The following is a 15,849-nucleotide window of genomic DNA, read 5'->3' as shown; positions in this document are numbered from 1 at the left end:
AGCTCCAGCACCTCGGCCAGCCCTGCCCCCCCATCCCCTCTTTTCTCCGCTGGGCGCCAGGCGTGTGGTCATGGGCAGGCGGGAAGCCGGGGTAGATGGGCCTGTGGGGCCGATGGGGTAGCTGGATTCTCGCACCCGGGCCAGAGGGGACGGATCTGGGCTTTTCACTCAGCCCCTGCAACCTGTGCTTGTGTTTCCATAGCAACCCACGGCCCCCATGCCCAGCAGGGTGGGGTTGGGGGGCTGGAGGGGGCGACCCCGCCCTGCTCTGGAGCGATGATACGAACGAGCCAGGGTGCGTGTCTCAGCTTTATGGGGTTGGCCACACAGCGGGGGGGGCGGCATCGTGGGAACTGGGGGGCCTGCCTGGCCGGGGGGGGGACACAAGGGGCCTGCAATGGCTTCCGGATCATAGAGGGACCCTACAGAGAGCCCAGGGTGGGGCAGGGTCCTTGGGGGAGTTTCCCCCCCCTTGATCCGGGGCTGCCCTCTCAGCCCCCCAGGGCCAGGGTCCCCAGCAGCAGCAGCAGCACCAGGGTGGGTGGGCGCTGGAGGGGGCTGGAGCTCTCCTTGGGCTCCTCCCCGCGGTTGCAGAGGGGGTGGAAGCAGCAGGTCGTCTGGATCTTCAGGCTCCGCCAAGAATTCATGCTGATCAGGGACCCACAGCTCTTGTACCCGCAGGAGCGGACGTAGACGGGCACCTTCAAGTCCCCTAGAGCGCGGAGACAGGGGTCAGGGGGCGGCCAGACCCGCCCGGCCCGGGCACAGCCGCCTCCCGGCACCGTGTGTGCGCCCGCCGGCCAACCTGCCCCTCTGGCGCCATCTGGTCAGCCCGCCCCTCGGAGACCCTCCGGCCAGCCCGCCCCTCTGGCGCCCTCCAGCCGGCCCGCCCCTCTGGCGCCCTCCAGCCGGCCCGCCCCTCGGAGACCCTCCCTCTGTCCGTCCATCCAGCCAGCCCGCCCCTCGGAGACCCTCCGGCCAGCCCGCCCCTCCGACACCTTCCGGCCAGCCCGCCCCTCCGACACCCTCCCTCTGTCCGTCCATCCAGCCAGCCCGCCCCTCAGACACCCTCCAGTCAGCCCGCCCCTCGGGCACCCTCCGGCCAGCCCGCCCCTCGGGCACCCTCCGGCCAGCCCGCCCCTCCGACACCCTCCCTCTGTCCGTCCATCCAGTCAGCCCGCTCCTCAGACACCCTCCCTCTGTCCGTCCATCCAGCCAGCCCGCCCCTCAGACACCCTCCGGCCAGCCCGCCCCTCGGGCACCCTCCGGCCAGCCCGCCCCTCGGGCACCCTCCGGCCAGCCCGCCCCTCAGACACCCTCCCTCTGTCCGTCTATCCATCCAGCCCACCCCTCGGACCTTCCCTCTGTCCGTCTGTCCATCCAGTCCATCCCTTGGACCCCCTCACTCTGTCCACCCATCCAGCCCACCCCACAGACACCCTCCCTCCGTCCGCCCATCCAGCCCACCCCACAGACACCCTCCCTCCGTCCACCCATCCCGCCAGACTCAGACACACACCTTCATCCATCCCTGTTCACACCCCTCCAGCTGCCTGTCCGTCCAACCCCACCCACACCCCTCTACTCATCTGTCCATCCCTGTATACACCGTTCCACCCATCCCTCCGTCCGTCCGTCCCTCCATCCAGCCATCCCCACACACACCCCTCCAGCCACCCTGCCACCCACACTGATTCAGTCCCTACCCGCAAACCCCCCTCTCCCCTAGACACCCCTTGCCAGCCGTCTGGCCCACCTCATCCCTACGCCCCCCCCCCCCTTCCGCCCTCCCCGGGCCTAGGCCAGGATGCAGAAAACCAAAGGATCCTCGAAGGCCAAACAACCCAATTTTGGATGTTTCTGAAATCGTCGGTTCCGCCCTGGCTTTCTCATTTCACACCCCGGGACAATGAGTCCCCTTGCGGACACGCCCCCCCCCCCCCAGCCACATAACAGCGGGCCAGGGCTCTCGGCTGTGCGGCCTAGCAGTCAGCGCTTGCTGCGTGAACGTTCGGGGCTTCCCCGTCTGTGAGTCACCTGCGAGGCATGTGCCAAGCCGCAGTCGGCTGCCCGGGGGGGTCCCGCACAGTTGGCGGTGTCGGCAGGAGGCCAGAGGAGCCAGGGCCCCACCACAGTCTGGGGGCAGGGGTAGCTCAGTGGTTTGAGCATTGGCCTAAACCCAGGGTTGTGAGTTCAATCCTTGAGGAAGGAATTTGGGGTAAAACTCTGTCAGGGATGGTGCTTGGTCCTGCTGGGAGGGTAGGGGACCGGACTTGACCTCCCAAGGTCTCTTCCCGTCCTCGGAAACAGGCAATCTCCATTCACTGCAGAAATGTAATGCACGTGCTGCTGCGTTTGGGGGTGCGAGTTCATTCTGCCCAGTCCTGCCAATGCCTGAGCCAGGGACACGGGGGAGGGGGCTGTGCCCGGAACGGATCCCCGTCAGGGGGTGGCACCTTGCCCAGAGCGATGGCCCCGGGAGGCTGGGAAGAGCCAAGCACAGAATGGTCCATGGGAATCTCCATTGCAATGGGTGATTTTGTCCGGCCAGTTTAGATCCATCCACCCTGGCCTAGACCCAGCTACTGCGACGCCTCTCGCTCCCGCCAGCCCCTCCCCAGGGCCAGGGACGCTGCCCCCCAGGTCCCCACCTGTGAGCCAGCCAGCGCCCCCTCGAGGGGAAAGGCCCCTGCCCCACCGAGCCAGCCCTCGCCATGGGGTGCCCCATCCCCGGATCCCACTGCACTGGGATGACGGGGTCCGGCCGCCCCGCCCGGCGGTTCCCGAGGGCCCCTCCTACCCATGGTGACGTTGGCCGTCCCGTTGAAGCAGCCTGGGGAGTCGTAGCAGCGGGTCTGCTGGGTGCGGCTCGGGGAGCAGCTCTCCGGCGTGGTCCCCATGCAGCTGTAGCAGAGGAGGCTGGTGGAGCTGTTGGTGGGGGAGGGCGCTGCGGGCAGGGGGGGAAGTGGTGAGGAACCAGCCCCCCTTGACTTGGATGCAGGGGAGACAACGGGGGGGAGGGGGGGCTCAGGATCAGAGCTGAGACCCAGAGACTCAGTTCACACTGAGCCCCCCGAATAACAGAGGCCCCGAGCCTCATTCGCTGCCCCCCCGAGGGGGCGGTTGTACCTGTGGGGAAGGCCGGCAGGTTGCTGTTGTTCTGGTACAGGTTGTTACAGAGGCTGGTGTTGCAGAACCGGGCGTGGCTGTAGCTGGGGAGATTCCCGTCGGTGTTGCTGATGATCTCAGAGGTCTGTGTCATGTAGCAGCCCTTCTTCATTACCACCACCATCCTCTGGACACCTGCGGAGAGCGACCCTGAGGCAGGGAGTTCCACAGGCCCTCGCTGGCTCACGCCCACCAGCCCAGCAACCCTGATAACCGCCCTGCACTCACCCCCCACGGGCCCAGGCATCCAGACACTTCACCTCCGGCCCCTCCCACTCACACCCACCCTGAGACCCCACCCCCCCACCTCTGGATCAGAGCCACAGGCCCCGAATCGGTGGCCCAGGAGGCCCCCCAGGCCTGTCGCTCAGGAAGCAGTGCGGTCTCAGAGGACCCCAATCTCCAGGCACCATGACGGTACGTCTACACCACAGCGTTAATTCGAATTAACTTAATTCTAAATAGTTCATTCGAATTAACGCATCTGCACACAGAACCGAGTTCGGAAGCAGAGCCGCCAGGGCATCAGGTTAGGACTTAGTGTGTGGAGCTGCTGCCTCAGGCTAGCCGAGGGCTGCGCTTACAGGGACCCGACCCCCACCCCGGACAGACAGTTCTCAGGGGGTCTGTCTACACTACAAAGTTAATTCGAACTAACTCACAACCTCATTCCACGAGGACTAAGCTTAGTTCCAATTAACTAGTTTGAATTAAGGGCTGTGTGGCCACTTCATTCGAACTAGTGGGAGGCTAGCCCTCCCCAGCCTGCCCTGGTGGCTACTCTGGGCACCACCAGGGAAACTCTTCTGCCCCCCTCCCGGCCCCGGAGCCCTTAAAGGGGCACGGGCTGGCTACAGTGCTTGTGCCAGTTGCGAGCCTGCCAGCGCCCAGCCAGCAGACCCTGCACCTGGCACAGCATGAGCCAGCCATCCGCTGCCACCCAGCCCTCCGCCTCTTCCCAGGTCCAGGCTGGTGGTTCCCAGGAGCCTGCCCAGGGCCGCAAGAGGCGGGCGCCCACCTGGTCAAGTGCGGAGATCAGGGACCTCATCCAGGTTTGGGGGGAGCCTCCAACATCCACGACCTTGTTTGGACACAGACTGGCTAACCTTGTGGGGAGGGCTTTAAACTAGGTTTGTTGGGGGCAGGTGAGCAAAGCCCACAGGTAAGTGCTGCATGTGCGGGACTGGGAGATGGGTTGGAAATGGGGGGGACTACGGCCTATAATGGCAAGGAGAAAGGAGGGTCAGGGCACAACAGGGAGGCAAGATCAAATCAGTATCTTAGATGCCTATATACAAATGCGAGAAGTATGGGTAATAAGCAGGAAGAACTGGAATTGCTAACCAATAAATACAACTTTGATATCATTGGTATTACAGAAACCTGGTGGGATGGGACGCATGATTGGAATATTGGTATGGAAGGGTACGGCTTGCTCAGGAAGGACAGACAGGGAAAAAAGGGAGGAGGGGTTGCCTTGTATATTAAAAATGTACACACTTGGACTGAAGTGGAGATGAACGTAGGAGATAGCTGTGTAGACAGTCTCTGGGTTAAGCTAAAAGGGGTAAAAAACGAGGGTGATGTCATGCTAGGAGTCTAGTACAGGCCACCTAGCCAGGTGGAAGAGCTGGATGAGGCCTTTTTTAAACAATTAACAAAACTATCCAAAGCCCAAGATTTGGTGGTGATGGGGGACTTCAACTATCCAGACATATGTTGGGAAACTAACACAGCGGGGCGCAGGCTATCCAATAAGTTTCTGGACTGCATTGGAGACAACTTTCTGTTTCAGAAGGTTGAAAAAGCTACCAGAGGAGAAGCTGTTCTGGATTTGGTTTTAACAAATAGGGAGGAACTAGTTGAGAACTTGAAAGTGGAAGACAGTATAGGGGACAGTGATCACGAAATAATAGAGTTCATGATCTTAAGGAAAGGTAGAAGGGAGACCAGCACAATTGAGGTAATGGATTTCAGGAAGGCAGATTTTGATAAGCTCAGAGAACTTGTAGGTAAGGTCCCATGGGAAGCAAGACTGAAGGGAAAAACAACTGAGGAGAGTTGGAAGTATTTCAAAGGGACGTTGTTAAGGGCCCAAAAGCAAACAATTCCGCTGTGTAGGAAAGATAGAAAATATGGCAAAAGACCAGCTTGGCTTAACAAGGAGATCTTGCATGATCTCAAAATAAAAAAGGGGTCATATAAAAAATGGAAACTAGGACAACTAACAAAGGATGATTATAGGCAAGCAACACGGGAATGCAGGGGCAAGATTAGAAAGGCAAAGGCACAAAATGAGATCAAACTAGCTACAGGCATAAAGGGAAACAAGAAGACCTTTTATAAATACATTAAAAGCAAGAGGAAGACCAAGGACAGGGTAGGCCCACTGCTTAGTGAGGAGGGAGAAGCAGTAACAGGAAACTTGGAAATGGCGGAGATGCTCAATGACTTCTTTGTTTCGGTCTTCACCGAGAAGTCTGGAGGTGTGCCTAACGTAGTGAATACAAGCAGAGAGAGGGTAAGTTTAGAAGATAGGATACACAAAGAACAAGTTAAAAATCACTTAGGAAAGTTAGATGTCAGCAAGTCACCAGGTCCTGATGAAATGCATCCCAGGATACTCAAGGAGCTGATAGAGGAGGTATCTGAGCCTTTAGCTATGATCTTTGAAAAATCATGGCAGACGGGGGAGATTCCAGAAGACTGGAAAAGGGCAAATATTGTGCCCATCTATAAAAAGGGGAATAAGAACAACCCAGGAAACTACAGACCGGTCAGTTTAAGGTCTGTCCCAGGGAAGATAATGGAGCAGGTAATTAAGGAAATCCTATGCAAACACTTGGAAGGTAATAAAGTGACAGGGAATAGCCAGCATGGGTTTGTGAAGAACAAGTCATGCCAAACTAATCTGATGGCTTTCTTTGATAAGATAACGAGCCTTGTGGATAAGGGAGAAGCGGTGGGTGTCATATACCTAGACTTTAGTAAGGCATTTGATACGGTCTCGCATGAGATTCTTATTGATAAACTAGGCAAATATAACTTAGATAGGGCCACGATAAGGTGGGTGCATAATTGGCTGGATAACCGTAGTCAGAGAGTTGTTGTTAACGGATCTAAATCCTGCTGGAAAGGGATAACAAGTGGAGTTCCTCAAGGGTCTGTTTTGGGACCCGTATTGTTCAATATCTTCATCAATGATGTAGATATTGGGATAGAGAGTACGCTTATTAAGTTTGCAGATGATACCAAACTGGGTGGGGTTGCGACTTCTTTGGAGGATAGGGACATAATTCAAAATGACCTTAGCAAGTTAGAGAAATGGTCAGAGGTAAACAGGATGAGGTTTAATAAAGAGAAATGCAAAGTGCTCCACTTAGGAAGGAACAATCAGTTCCATACATACAAGATGGGAAGCGACTGTCTAGGAAGGAGCATGGCAGAAAGGGATCTAGGGGTCATAGTGGACCACAAGTTGAATATGAGTCAACAGTGTGATGCTGTTGCCAAAAAAGCAAATATGATTCTAGGTTGTATCAACAGGTGTGTTGTAAGCAAAACTCGTGAAGTCATTCTGCCGCTCTACTCTGCACTAGTTAGGCCTCAGCTGGAGTACTGTGTCCAGTTCTGGGCGCCACATTTCAAGAAAGATGTGGAGACATTGGAAAGGGTACAGAGAAGAGCGACAAGAATGATTAAAGGTCTAGAGAACATGACCTATGAAGCCAGGCTTCATGAACTGGGCTTGTTTAGTTTGGAAAAAAGAAGATTAAGGGGGGACATGATAGCGGTTTTCAAATATCTAAAAGGGTGTCACAAGGAGGAAGGCGAAAATTTGTTCCTCTTGGTTTCTGAGGACAGGACAAGGAGTAATGGGCTTAAAGTGCAGCAGGGGAGGTTTAGACTGGACATTAGGAAAAAATTCCTAACTGTCAGGGTGGTCAAATATTGGAATAAATTGCCAAGGGAGGTGGTGGAATCTCCCTCTCTGGAGATATTTAAGAACAGGTTAGATAGACATCTGTCAGGGATGGTGTAGACGGAGCTTGATCCTGCCTTGAGGGCAGGGGGCTGGACTCGATGACCTCTCGAGGTCCCTTCCAGTCCTATTATTCTGTGATTCTATGATTCTATGACCTCTGCACTAGGCACAGGAAGGCGGCCGTCTAGGGCAGGATAGCTGCCAGCCTGGCCACCAAAGGCCACATGCGAACCCAGGAGCAGGTTTGCATGAAAATCAAGTTGGTCCAGTGAGACCCCCCCAACCCTGAGCCCTGAGCTTAGAACATAAGAACGGCCGTACTGGGTCAGACCAAAGGTCCATCTAGCCCAGGAGCCTGTCTGCCGACAGCGGCCAACACTAGGGACAATGACCAAGCCATTTGTCTCCTGCCATCCATCTCCAGCCTTCCACAAACAGAGGCCAGGGACACCGTTCCTACCCCCTGGCTAATAGCACTCCATGGACCCAGCCTTCATGAATTTATCTAACTTCTCTTTAAACTCTGTTATAGTCCTAGCCTTCACAGCCTCCTGTGGCAAGGGGTTCCACAGGTTGGCTATGCGCTGTGTGAAGAAATTTCTGTTATTAGTTTGAAGCCTGCTCCCCATTCATTTAATTTGGTGTCCTCTAGTCCTCATATTATGGGAACTAATGAAGAACTTTTCTTTATGCACCCTCTCTACACCACTCATGATTTTATAGACCTCTATCATATCCCCCCTCAGTCTCCTCTTTTCCAAACTGAAAAATCCCAGTCACTTTAGCCTCTCCTCATATGGGACCCGTTCCAAACCCCTAATCATTGTAGTTGCCCTTTTCGGAACCCTTTCCAAGGCCAAAATATCTTTTCTGGGGTGAGGAGCCCACATCTGTACACAGTACTGAAGATGTGGGCGTACCATAATTTTATACTTCCCCTCCTCCTTCCCCTGGCTTCCCCCTTCCAGCTCCCTCCTCCCAGGTTTCCCTCTCCCCTCTCCCACCCTCTCTCTTCCCCTCTCCCACCTCCTTTCCCCAGTCTTCCCAGAGGTTAATCCCCCCCCCCCCCCAGTTTTGTTCAATAAAGAGAGTTTCTATTTTGAACAGACGTGTCCTTTATTTTTTACATCAGGAAGGAGGGCTAGGGAGGGGTAAGTGGAAGGAGGGGCGGGAGGAATGGGGCTCGAGCCCCCGATGGGGAGGACTGGGGAGGCTCTGCGGGCTCCTTGGGGTGGAAGCTCTCCTGCAGGGCCTCCTGGATCCTGACACCCCGATTGACACCCCCCCCAGATGGCAGCCTGCAGCAAGTGCAGCCGGGCTGATGGCCGAGTGCTGTGATGTGCTGAGTGTGGGCACTCAGGGCACTCCAAGCCAGGACTGCTTTGCTGTCCCTCATTGAGATAGACAAGCAAGCAGGGAACCCTGAGAACTGTCTGTCCGGGGTGGGGGTCGGGACCCTTTAAGCGCAGCCCTCGGCTAGCCTGAGGCAGCAGCTCCACGCTCTAAGTCCTAACCTGATGCCCTGCTGGCACTGCTTCCAGCCAACCTTAACCCCGGTTCAGGGTCCACTCAGTGTGGACATGCTAGTTCGAAGGAGCAAAACGCTAATTCGAACTAGTTTTTAAGTCTAGATGCGCTAGTTCGAATTAGCTTAGTTTGAATTAACTAACTCGAATTAGTGCTGTAGTGTCGACATACCCAGGATCCCCGCTTGCTTGTCTACCTCGCTGGGGGACAGCAAAGCAGTCCTGTCTCGGAGTGCCCTGAGTGCCCCCACTCGGCACATCACAGCACTCGGCCAGCAGCCCGGCTGCACTTGCCGCAGGCTGCCATCCGGGGGGTATATCGGGGGGCTGTCAGGATCCAGGAGGCCCTGCAGGAGAGTGTCCACCCCGAGGAGCCCGCAGAGCCTCCCCAGTCCTCCCCACTGGAGGCTCGTGCCCCATTCCTCCCTCACCTCCTTCCACCTACCCCTCCTAGCCCCCCCTCCTGATGTCAAATGAGGAGTATATTCAAAAATAGAAACTGGGTTTATTGAACAAAATGGGGGGATGGACCTCTGGGGAGACTGGGAAAAGGAGGCAGGAGAGGGGAAGAGGCTGGCTCCTGTTTTGGGGCCACTGGGTCCAGGGCCCCGGTGGCCACTGCTGGCTCTGTGCTGGTGGGCTTGGCCAGGGTCTGCCCCTTCAATGGCTGCGGGGCTGGGGGAGAGGAGAGGAAGTTTTCCTGGTTGTGCCCAGAGTGGCCACTACGGCTCCCTGGGAAGGCTGGAGGCCCCTGTTTCGAATCCAGTGTCTACACAGCTCGTCATTCCAAATAGCTATTTCCAACTTGGCGTTACTCCGCGCAGAACGAGGTCTCCCACATTCGAAATAAGCGCCCCGCTATTTCCAGTTAACGGTTTGCACGTACAGACGCTAGTGAACGTACAGGCGGCCGCTATTTCCAGTTAACGGTTTGCACGTACAGTCGCTAGTGAACGTACAGATGGCCGCTATTTCCAATTAACGGTTTGCACGTACAGACACTAGTGAACGTACAGACGGCCACTATTTCCAATTAACGGTTTGCACGTACAGACGCTAGTGAACGTACAGGCGGCCGCTATTTCCAGTTAACGGTTTGCACGTACAGTCGCTAGTGAACCTACAGACGGCCGCTATTTCCAATTAACGGTTTGCACGTACAGACGCTAGTGAACCTACAGACGGCCGCTATTTCCAATTAACGGTTTGCACGTACAGACGCTAGTGAACCTACAGACGGCCGCTATTTCCAATTAACGGTTTGCACATACACACGCTAGTGAACGTACAGGCGGCCGCTATTTCCAATTAACGGTTTGCACATACACACGCTAGTGAACGTACAGGCGGCCGCTATTTCCAATTAACGGTTTGCATGTACAGACGCTAGTGAACGTACAGGCGGCCGCTATTTCCAACGAACAGCGCGGCGTAGACATACCCTCACTGACGCTCAGCGCGGTCACCCACTCGGCACAGACGTTCTGCGCTGGCCCGCACGTCACCAGGGGCACCTGGCCCAGGGAGATTTCATTCGTGAAGGAGCCCGTGTAGCTGTAGCACTGCAGCCCGACGGCCACTGGGAGAGAGGAGATGGGAGAGGAGGGCACAGAGCCCGAGAGTCATTCCCCCCCCCAGCTCTAACCACTAGACCCCTCTCCATTGCCAGAACCTGGGAGAGAGGAGATGGGAGAAGAGGGCACAGAGCCCAGGAGTCGTGTCCCTCCCGCCCTCCACTCTAACCACTAGCCCAGCCCCTCTCCGCTCTAACCACTAGCCCCCACTCCCCTGCCGGAGCCAGGGAGAGTACCCACAAGTCTTGGTCCATACACCCCACCTCTGCTCTAACCACTAGCCCTCATTCCCATCCCAGAGCCAAGGAGAGAACCCAGGGGTCCTGGCTCTAAGCCCCCCCCCCTCTAACCACTAGGCTCCCCTCCCCTTCCCAAGTGAGTACCTTGGAGCAGCAGGGCTGAGAGCAGGCAGCACAGCGCCCCCTTCAGGACCTGCCTGGAGTCAGGAGGGAGCATTTTCTTGCAGGCTCCGGTGTGCTGCAGAGCGAGGGGCAACACTGGCTCAGGCATCTGAGAGGTGACCAAGGACCCAGAGGCCTCCTGCCCTTACCCACTATGGCCCACTGCCCTCCCCCTGCTGGGGTACAGCCCAGAGTCCTGGCTCCTAGCCCCTTCCCCTGACACTGTCCCACGCAGCACGTCCCCTCTGTGACAGCAGTGCCCGCTGGGGGGGTCCGGTCCAGGGGGGGTCCCTGCGATCTGAGTCCCGCTGAGGTGGCTTGGGGGTTGGTAAGTAACTATTAACCGATATCCATTCCGCTGCGCACCGTTACCCTGCGGAACTCACTGCTACTGGAGCTGGCTGAGGACCCGCTTGGGCAGCAGAGTCTGTCGTACCCAGGGGAAAATCCAGAGCTCCTGGGGGTAACCCCCGTGCTCCAGGCTGGGAGCTAAACGCCCCCCCACCCGGGTCAGGAAGGAGCACAGCTCCCAGGGGCAGCTCATTCCACCCCGGCCCGCTCGCCCCTTCCTCTGCAGCCCAGCGGGAGCCCCTGCTGGAACCCAGACCCCAGGCTAGACGGGCTCCTGCTCTGTTCTGGGGAGCCCCGGGCCTTCATCGCCCCATCTCCCCTCTGGGAGACAGTCCAGAGCTGCCGCACACAAACCGGGACAGAACCCACCATCCTGGCTCCCAGCCTGCGGCTCTAACCACTAGTGACCACTCTCCTTGTCCCCCCTGGTGCTGAATTGATACCTCCTGCCCCACCCAGTGCTCGGCAGGAGGAGACAGGGGCAGGGGCTGCGGCCCCAGGGTCAGGAAAGCGACAGGGTCGAGTGGGAACTGCCCCAGACACACTGACCCGGGGAAGGGCGGGTGCGGGCCCTGGGCTACCCAGGTGGGCAGGGAGGGAGAGGGAGGGAGGCGGGAGGCCCCCAGGACTGCGGTAGAGCACAGTGGAGCTGGAGGGGGGGCGGCAGCCAGGGCGGGGACCAGGGGTCTCTAGAGGCTGGAAGGTCCCAGGCAAAGGTCCAGCCCGGAGGGGATTAGCTCCGGGATCTGCCAGGCTCCCCAGCTGAGTTCCCAGCCCAAGCCCCCTAAGCCAGGAGGTGTGGGGCGCCCCACAGAGCCCTGCAGCCCACGCAGGCCCCCACCAGCCCTGGGGGGAGCAGAGGAGCCTGGGGGAGCCTGTCCCTGGGGCATCGCCTGGCATTTCCTGCACCCGCCTCCCTGGGCCCCCCTGCTCAGGGGAGGACGGAGCCGGGGGGTCTGGGCCGGCAGGAGCAGCGGGTACCTGGGTGGGGCTCGGGGATCTCTGGCGCCCAAGGCTCCTCCGCGATCAGCTGCGATCCCTCTGCCCCAGGCCAGGAACCCCGTGACTGGCAGGATCTTACCCAGTAACACCCATTCTCCCGCCCCGCACAGCCCTGGACCCTGGACACGTCTCCTGCCACTCCCTGGGAGGCTGGGGCGTGGTTGTATTACGTGTGTTTGTGTGTGTGTCTGCCTGTCTGTGTCCCTCATTCCCCCCGTCACCCGTCCCCCCGGAGCTCTCTCTGGGGAAGTGTGTCCGTGTGTCTCTCCTCCTGGGACCAGTTGACCACAGACTTTTGGACCAGGGTCAGGAGAAGGCAGGAGGCAGATCTGCCTGGGGCGGGGCCCGCTTGCTTGGATGGGAAGTGACCCTTCCTCCCAGGGGCCCAAAAGCTCTGCCCTGGCTCCTGTGCTGCGCCGTGTCTCTGAGAAGCAGTGAAACCTTCTACTCAGCTGGCCGGCGGAGTCACATCTGGCTGCGGACGGGGAGGGTCGGGGGGTTCCGACGCGCCGTCACACTGGTGTCAGGGGTGGGATGGACCACACCCGTGGATGGTGCTTCCAGCAGCGAGTGAGGGGGGCAGGAGAGGGAAGGGGCTTGCAAGAGCCAGGCGCTGGAGGCGGGGAGAAGCGATTCCTGGGAGCCGTGGGGTGCTGAAGCATCAGCCGGTGAGTCTGCCCCGGGCAGCTGCAGGGAGATGGACGACCCCTGGCTCCTGAAGGCAGACATTGTCGGGCTGTGCAGGGAGAGGGGGGTGGAGAAACTGACCAAGGTGCAGGTAGTTACCGGGCTGGAAGAGAATGGCCATTGCAGGGGCCTGGATCCTGTCCGCATGGGGAGCAGCCAGACACCCCCAGGGAGCGTCTCAGGCTCTCAGACCGGAGGGAGGGCTGGAGTCTGCCAGACAGACTCAGTGACCACCAGGCCGCGCTCTGCCAGCCGCGGTTCATCCCGGGCGGGCCCTCCCTCAGCGGAGCTGCGACGGCCGGAGATCGAGCTGTGGCTAAAGGTATTGGAGGACTGTAGGGAGCAGGAGCAGCATGAGCGGGCCATGGCAGAGGGGAGAAGCCGAGAGGCCCCATTGTGACAGACCGGGCCAGCTCTGGGCACAGCTGAGCGTGTCCGCTCAGGGCAAATTGCTCAAATTGGGGCTCCTTACACCCCCTGACTGGAGGCCCTTCTCAAACAGGCCACAGACCAGCCACACAGTGTGTTTCAGCTGCCACCTGGCCAGCTAGAAGCCTCATAAGCAAGACCCCTCGGACTCCCCAGCTCTCTCTGTGCCTCAAAGAGCCCCAGGCCTAACGCACAGGTGAGGGGTTATAGACCCCAAACCCACCTACCCCGAACGGGTTCTCCCGGTCCCAAGAAACCAGCCACAGGTCGCTGGTCAATTTACACTCTGGATCTCACCCACAAGATCCCGCTGAGCTGATCCTTTCGAATCTACAATCGAAAGGTTTATTACTACAAGAAAGAAAAGCACGAGAGTGCGGCTGTTAAAGGATCATTGTGGAGCCACAGACGGAGAATTCTCCGGCATCCCTAGACAGTCCGTGTTTCTAACGCCACATACAGATAATAGACAATGACAGGAACAGCACATCCAGAACCAGTCAAAGGAAAGCTTCTCACATGGCCCCCTTTGTTCTAATCCAACATTAGAAACAACCGGACAGAACCGGACAAGGGTATGAAAACCAAATTTGCCTAAAATAAGTTTCCTCGTTGCAATATCTGTCGCAGCGACAACTATGTCCTGGCACTGTTCTACCGACCCAAGGGAACTTGGTAAAACCAGAGTTAATTGGATTTGCTTTTGTAGCATGCGCCCCATGTGTGTCCTGGGATCTTGCCCAGACCTAAGGAAAATGATACATTTATCCAGGCCAGCTCTGGCAACTGTCTGAAATCCCATTAACAGTGCATCCATGTAGGCAGTCTCATCCCACGTAGTGTAAGCATCTTTGCCCTTAGCCACAAAACCAAAGAGGTGGCGTGCCTCAGTTTCCCTTTTTGCACAGCACCTTATGGATGGAATCCTCTTTGTCCTACAAGAAGATCCAAGATCAATTATAGGCGTTAACCGTGATAGATCAATATCACCAGGTCCTTTAATATACAGTCTGTCATCTGGTACGTTTCTTGACAGGTGCGCTGGTTTTTCCAAGCCGTACGCACACTGTCCATTTTTACAATGTCTGACGACCGCCCATGGGGTACAAAAGTTCACATGAGTAATAGGAACACTCCCACATCCAATCTATAGTGACAGAACTTTCTTTCATGCTACAGCTTTGGCTCCATGCCAGGTAGATTTCATCCTTCAGGTTCAAACTGCAAAGTCTCCTTTTCCAACGCAAGTTCTGCCCTTCCCTTTCCACAGGGTTCAAAAGCTGAGGCCTCCCGCTTAACCGAGACAAAGGGCCGGCTGGGTGTGTCTCCCTGGCTCACAGCAGCCCTGGAAGCCTCTGCCCCCCCCCCCCCCCGCCCGCCCGCACTCAGTGATAAGCAGCCCAGATCCCCTCCTGATCCTCTGCTTTCAGCTTCAATCGCTGCTGCCACATGGAACCAGCTGTCAGCTTCCCTGATAGATTACGAGGGAGTGGCCACACAGCTGTTCTGCCCTGCACGCTTGACTCACAGGAGAAGGACTGTGTAGCTAGACGCTCACTGTCCATCCGCCTCGGAGATCCCTTTGCTCCCTGCTTCACCTCCGGCCCCTCAGGTGGATTCCTGGACAAGCCCCCTCCAGGCGCACAGACAGGCTCCCAGGCTGTGTCTACATCGGCGCAATCTTGCGCCAAAGCAGCCGCTTTTGCGCAAAAACCTGCTGCCTGTTGTAGCAGGGTCAGTCCCACTCCTGGGCCCCTGACCCCTGTTCGGCCCACTGGCCCACAGTCAGAAGTCACAGTAATATGGCTTACGCGCCTTGGTTTGAGCTTGGTTGTCTCCCTGTAGTCTCTTAACAAGGGCAATGCTGTTCTCTTGGCTCCTCTGGTGTCTTTCTCTCTCCAAACTCCTCCACAGCTCTCAAACTTCTCAACTCGCTCCCCACTCTCACAGCTCTCCAAACTCCTCCACAGCTCTCCAAACTTCTCAACTCGCTCCCCACTCTCACAGCTCTCCAAACTCCTCCACAGCTCTCCAAACTTCTCAACTCGCTCCCCACTCTCACAGCTCTCCAAACTCCTCCACAGCTCTCCAAACTTCTCAACTCGCTCCCCACTCTCAGAACTCTCCAAACTCCTCCACAGCTCTCCAAACTTCTCAACTCGCTCCCCACTCTCACAGCTCTCCAAACTCCTCCACAGCTCTCCAAACTTCTCAACTCGCTCCCCACTCTCACAGCTCTCCAAACTTCTCAATTCGCTCCCCACTCTCACAGCTCTCCAAACTCCTCCACAGCTCTCCAAACTTCTCAACTCGCTCCCCACTCTCAGAACTCTCCAAACTCCTCCACAGCTCTCAAACTTCTCAATTCGCGCCCCACTCTCACAGCTCTCCAAACTCCTCCACAGCTCTCAAACTTCTCAATTCGCGCCCCACTCTCACAGCTCTCCAAACTCCTTCCCAACTCTCTCCCCCACACCCTCAGGGAGGGTTCTTAAATAGGCCTCCAGGCAGTCTCAGTTGCTTTCACCTGGGCCTTAATTGATTTTGCAGCCGCCCTGTCTCTGCTGCCCCTAATTAGCCAGGATTGCTGACTCTCTCTGCCTCTTTCCCCTTCCACCAGCTCTGGAACCTGCGGTATCGCCCCTGCTCCGTCACACTGTCTGCACTGGGGGGAGTTCTTGTGCAAGAACGCAGCCGTTGTGATGTGTGAAATCAGGGCTTCTTGC

General features: G+C 57.5%; 1 protein-coding gene across 1 annotated transcript; it reads right to left on the bottom strand.

Annotated features, from left to right (window-relative positions):
- Positions 1-305: 305 nt before the first annotated feature.
- On the bottom strand, positions 306-13,406 carry LOC142819684 (ly6/PLAUR domain-containing protein 5-like). Its single transcript, XM_075908228.1, has 6 exons — positions 13,351-13,406; positions 10,637-10,730; positions 10,121-10,258; positions 3,130-3,303; positions 2,801-2,947; positions 306-712 (listed from the first exon to the last, which is right to left on the bottom strand). The coding sequence occupies exons 2-6, from the start codon at positions 10,707-10,709 to the stop codon at positions 492-494; spliced, it is 753 nt and encodes a 250-aa protein (XP_075764343.1). The 5' UTR covers positions 10,710-10,730; positions 13,351-13,406; the 3' UTR covers positions 306-491.
- Positions 13,407-15,849: the final 2,443 nt, after the last annotated feature.

The sequence above is a fragment of the Pelodiscus sinensis genome, chromosome 24 (genome assembly GCF_049634645.1).
Source record: "Pelodiscus sinensis isolate JC-2024 chromosome 24, ASM4963464v1, whole genome shotgun sequence".
Lineage (NCBI taxonomy): Eukaryota > Metazoa > Chordata > Testudines > Trionychidae > Pelodiscus > Pelodiscus sinensis.
The sequence above is the reverse complement of the archived record's forward strand: the minus strand, read 5'-3'. Positions and strand labels throughout refer to the sequence as shown.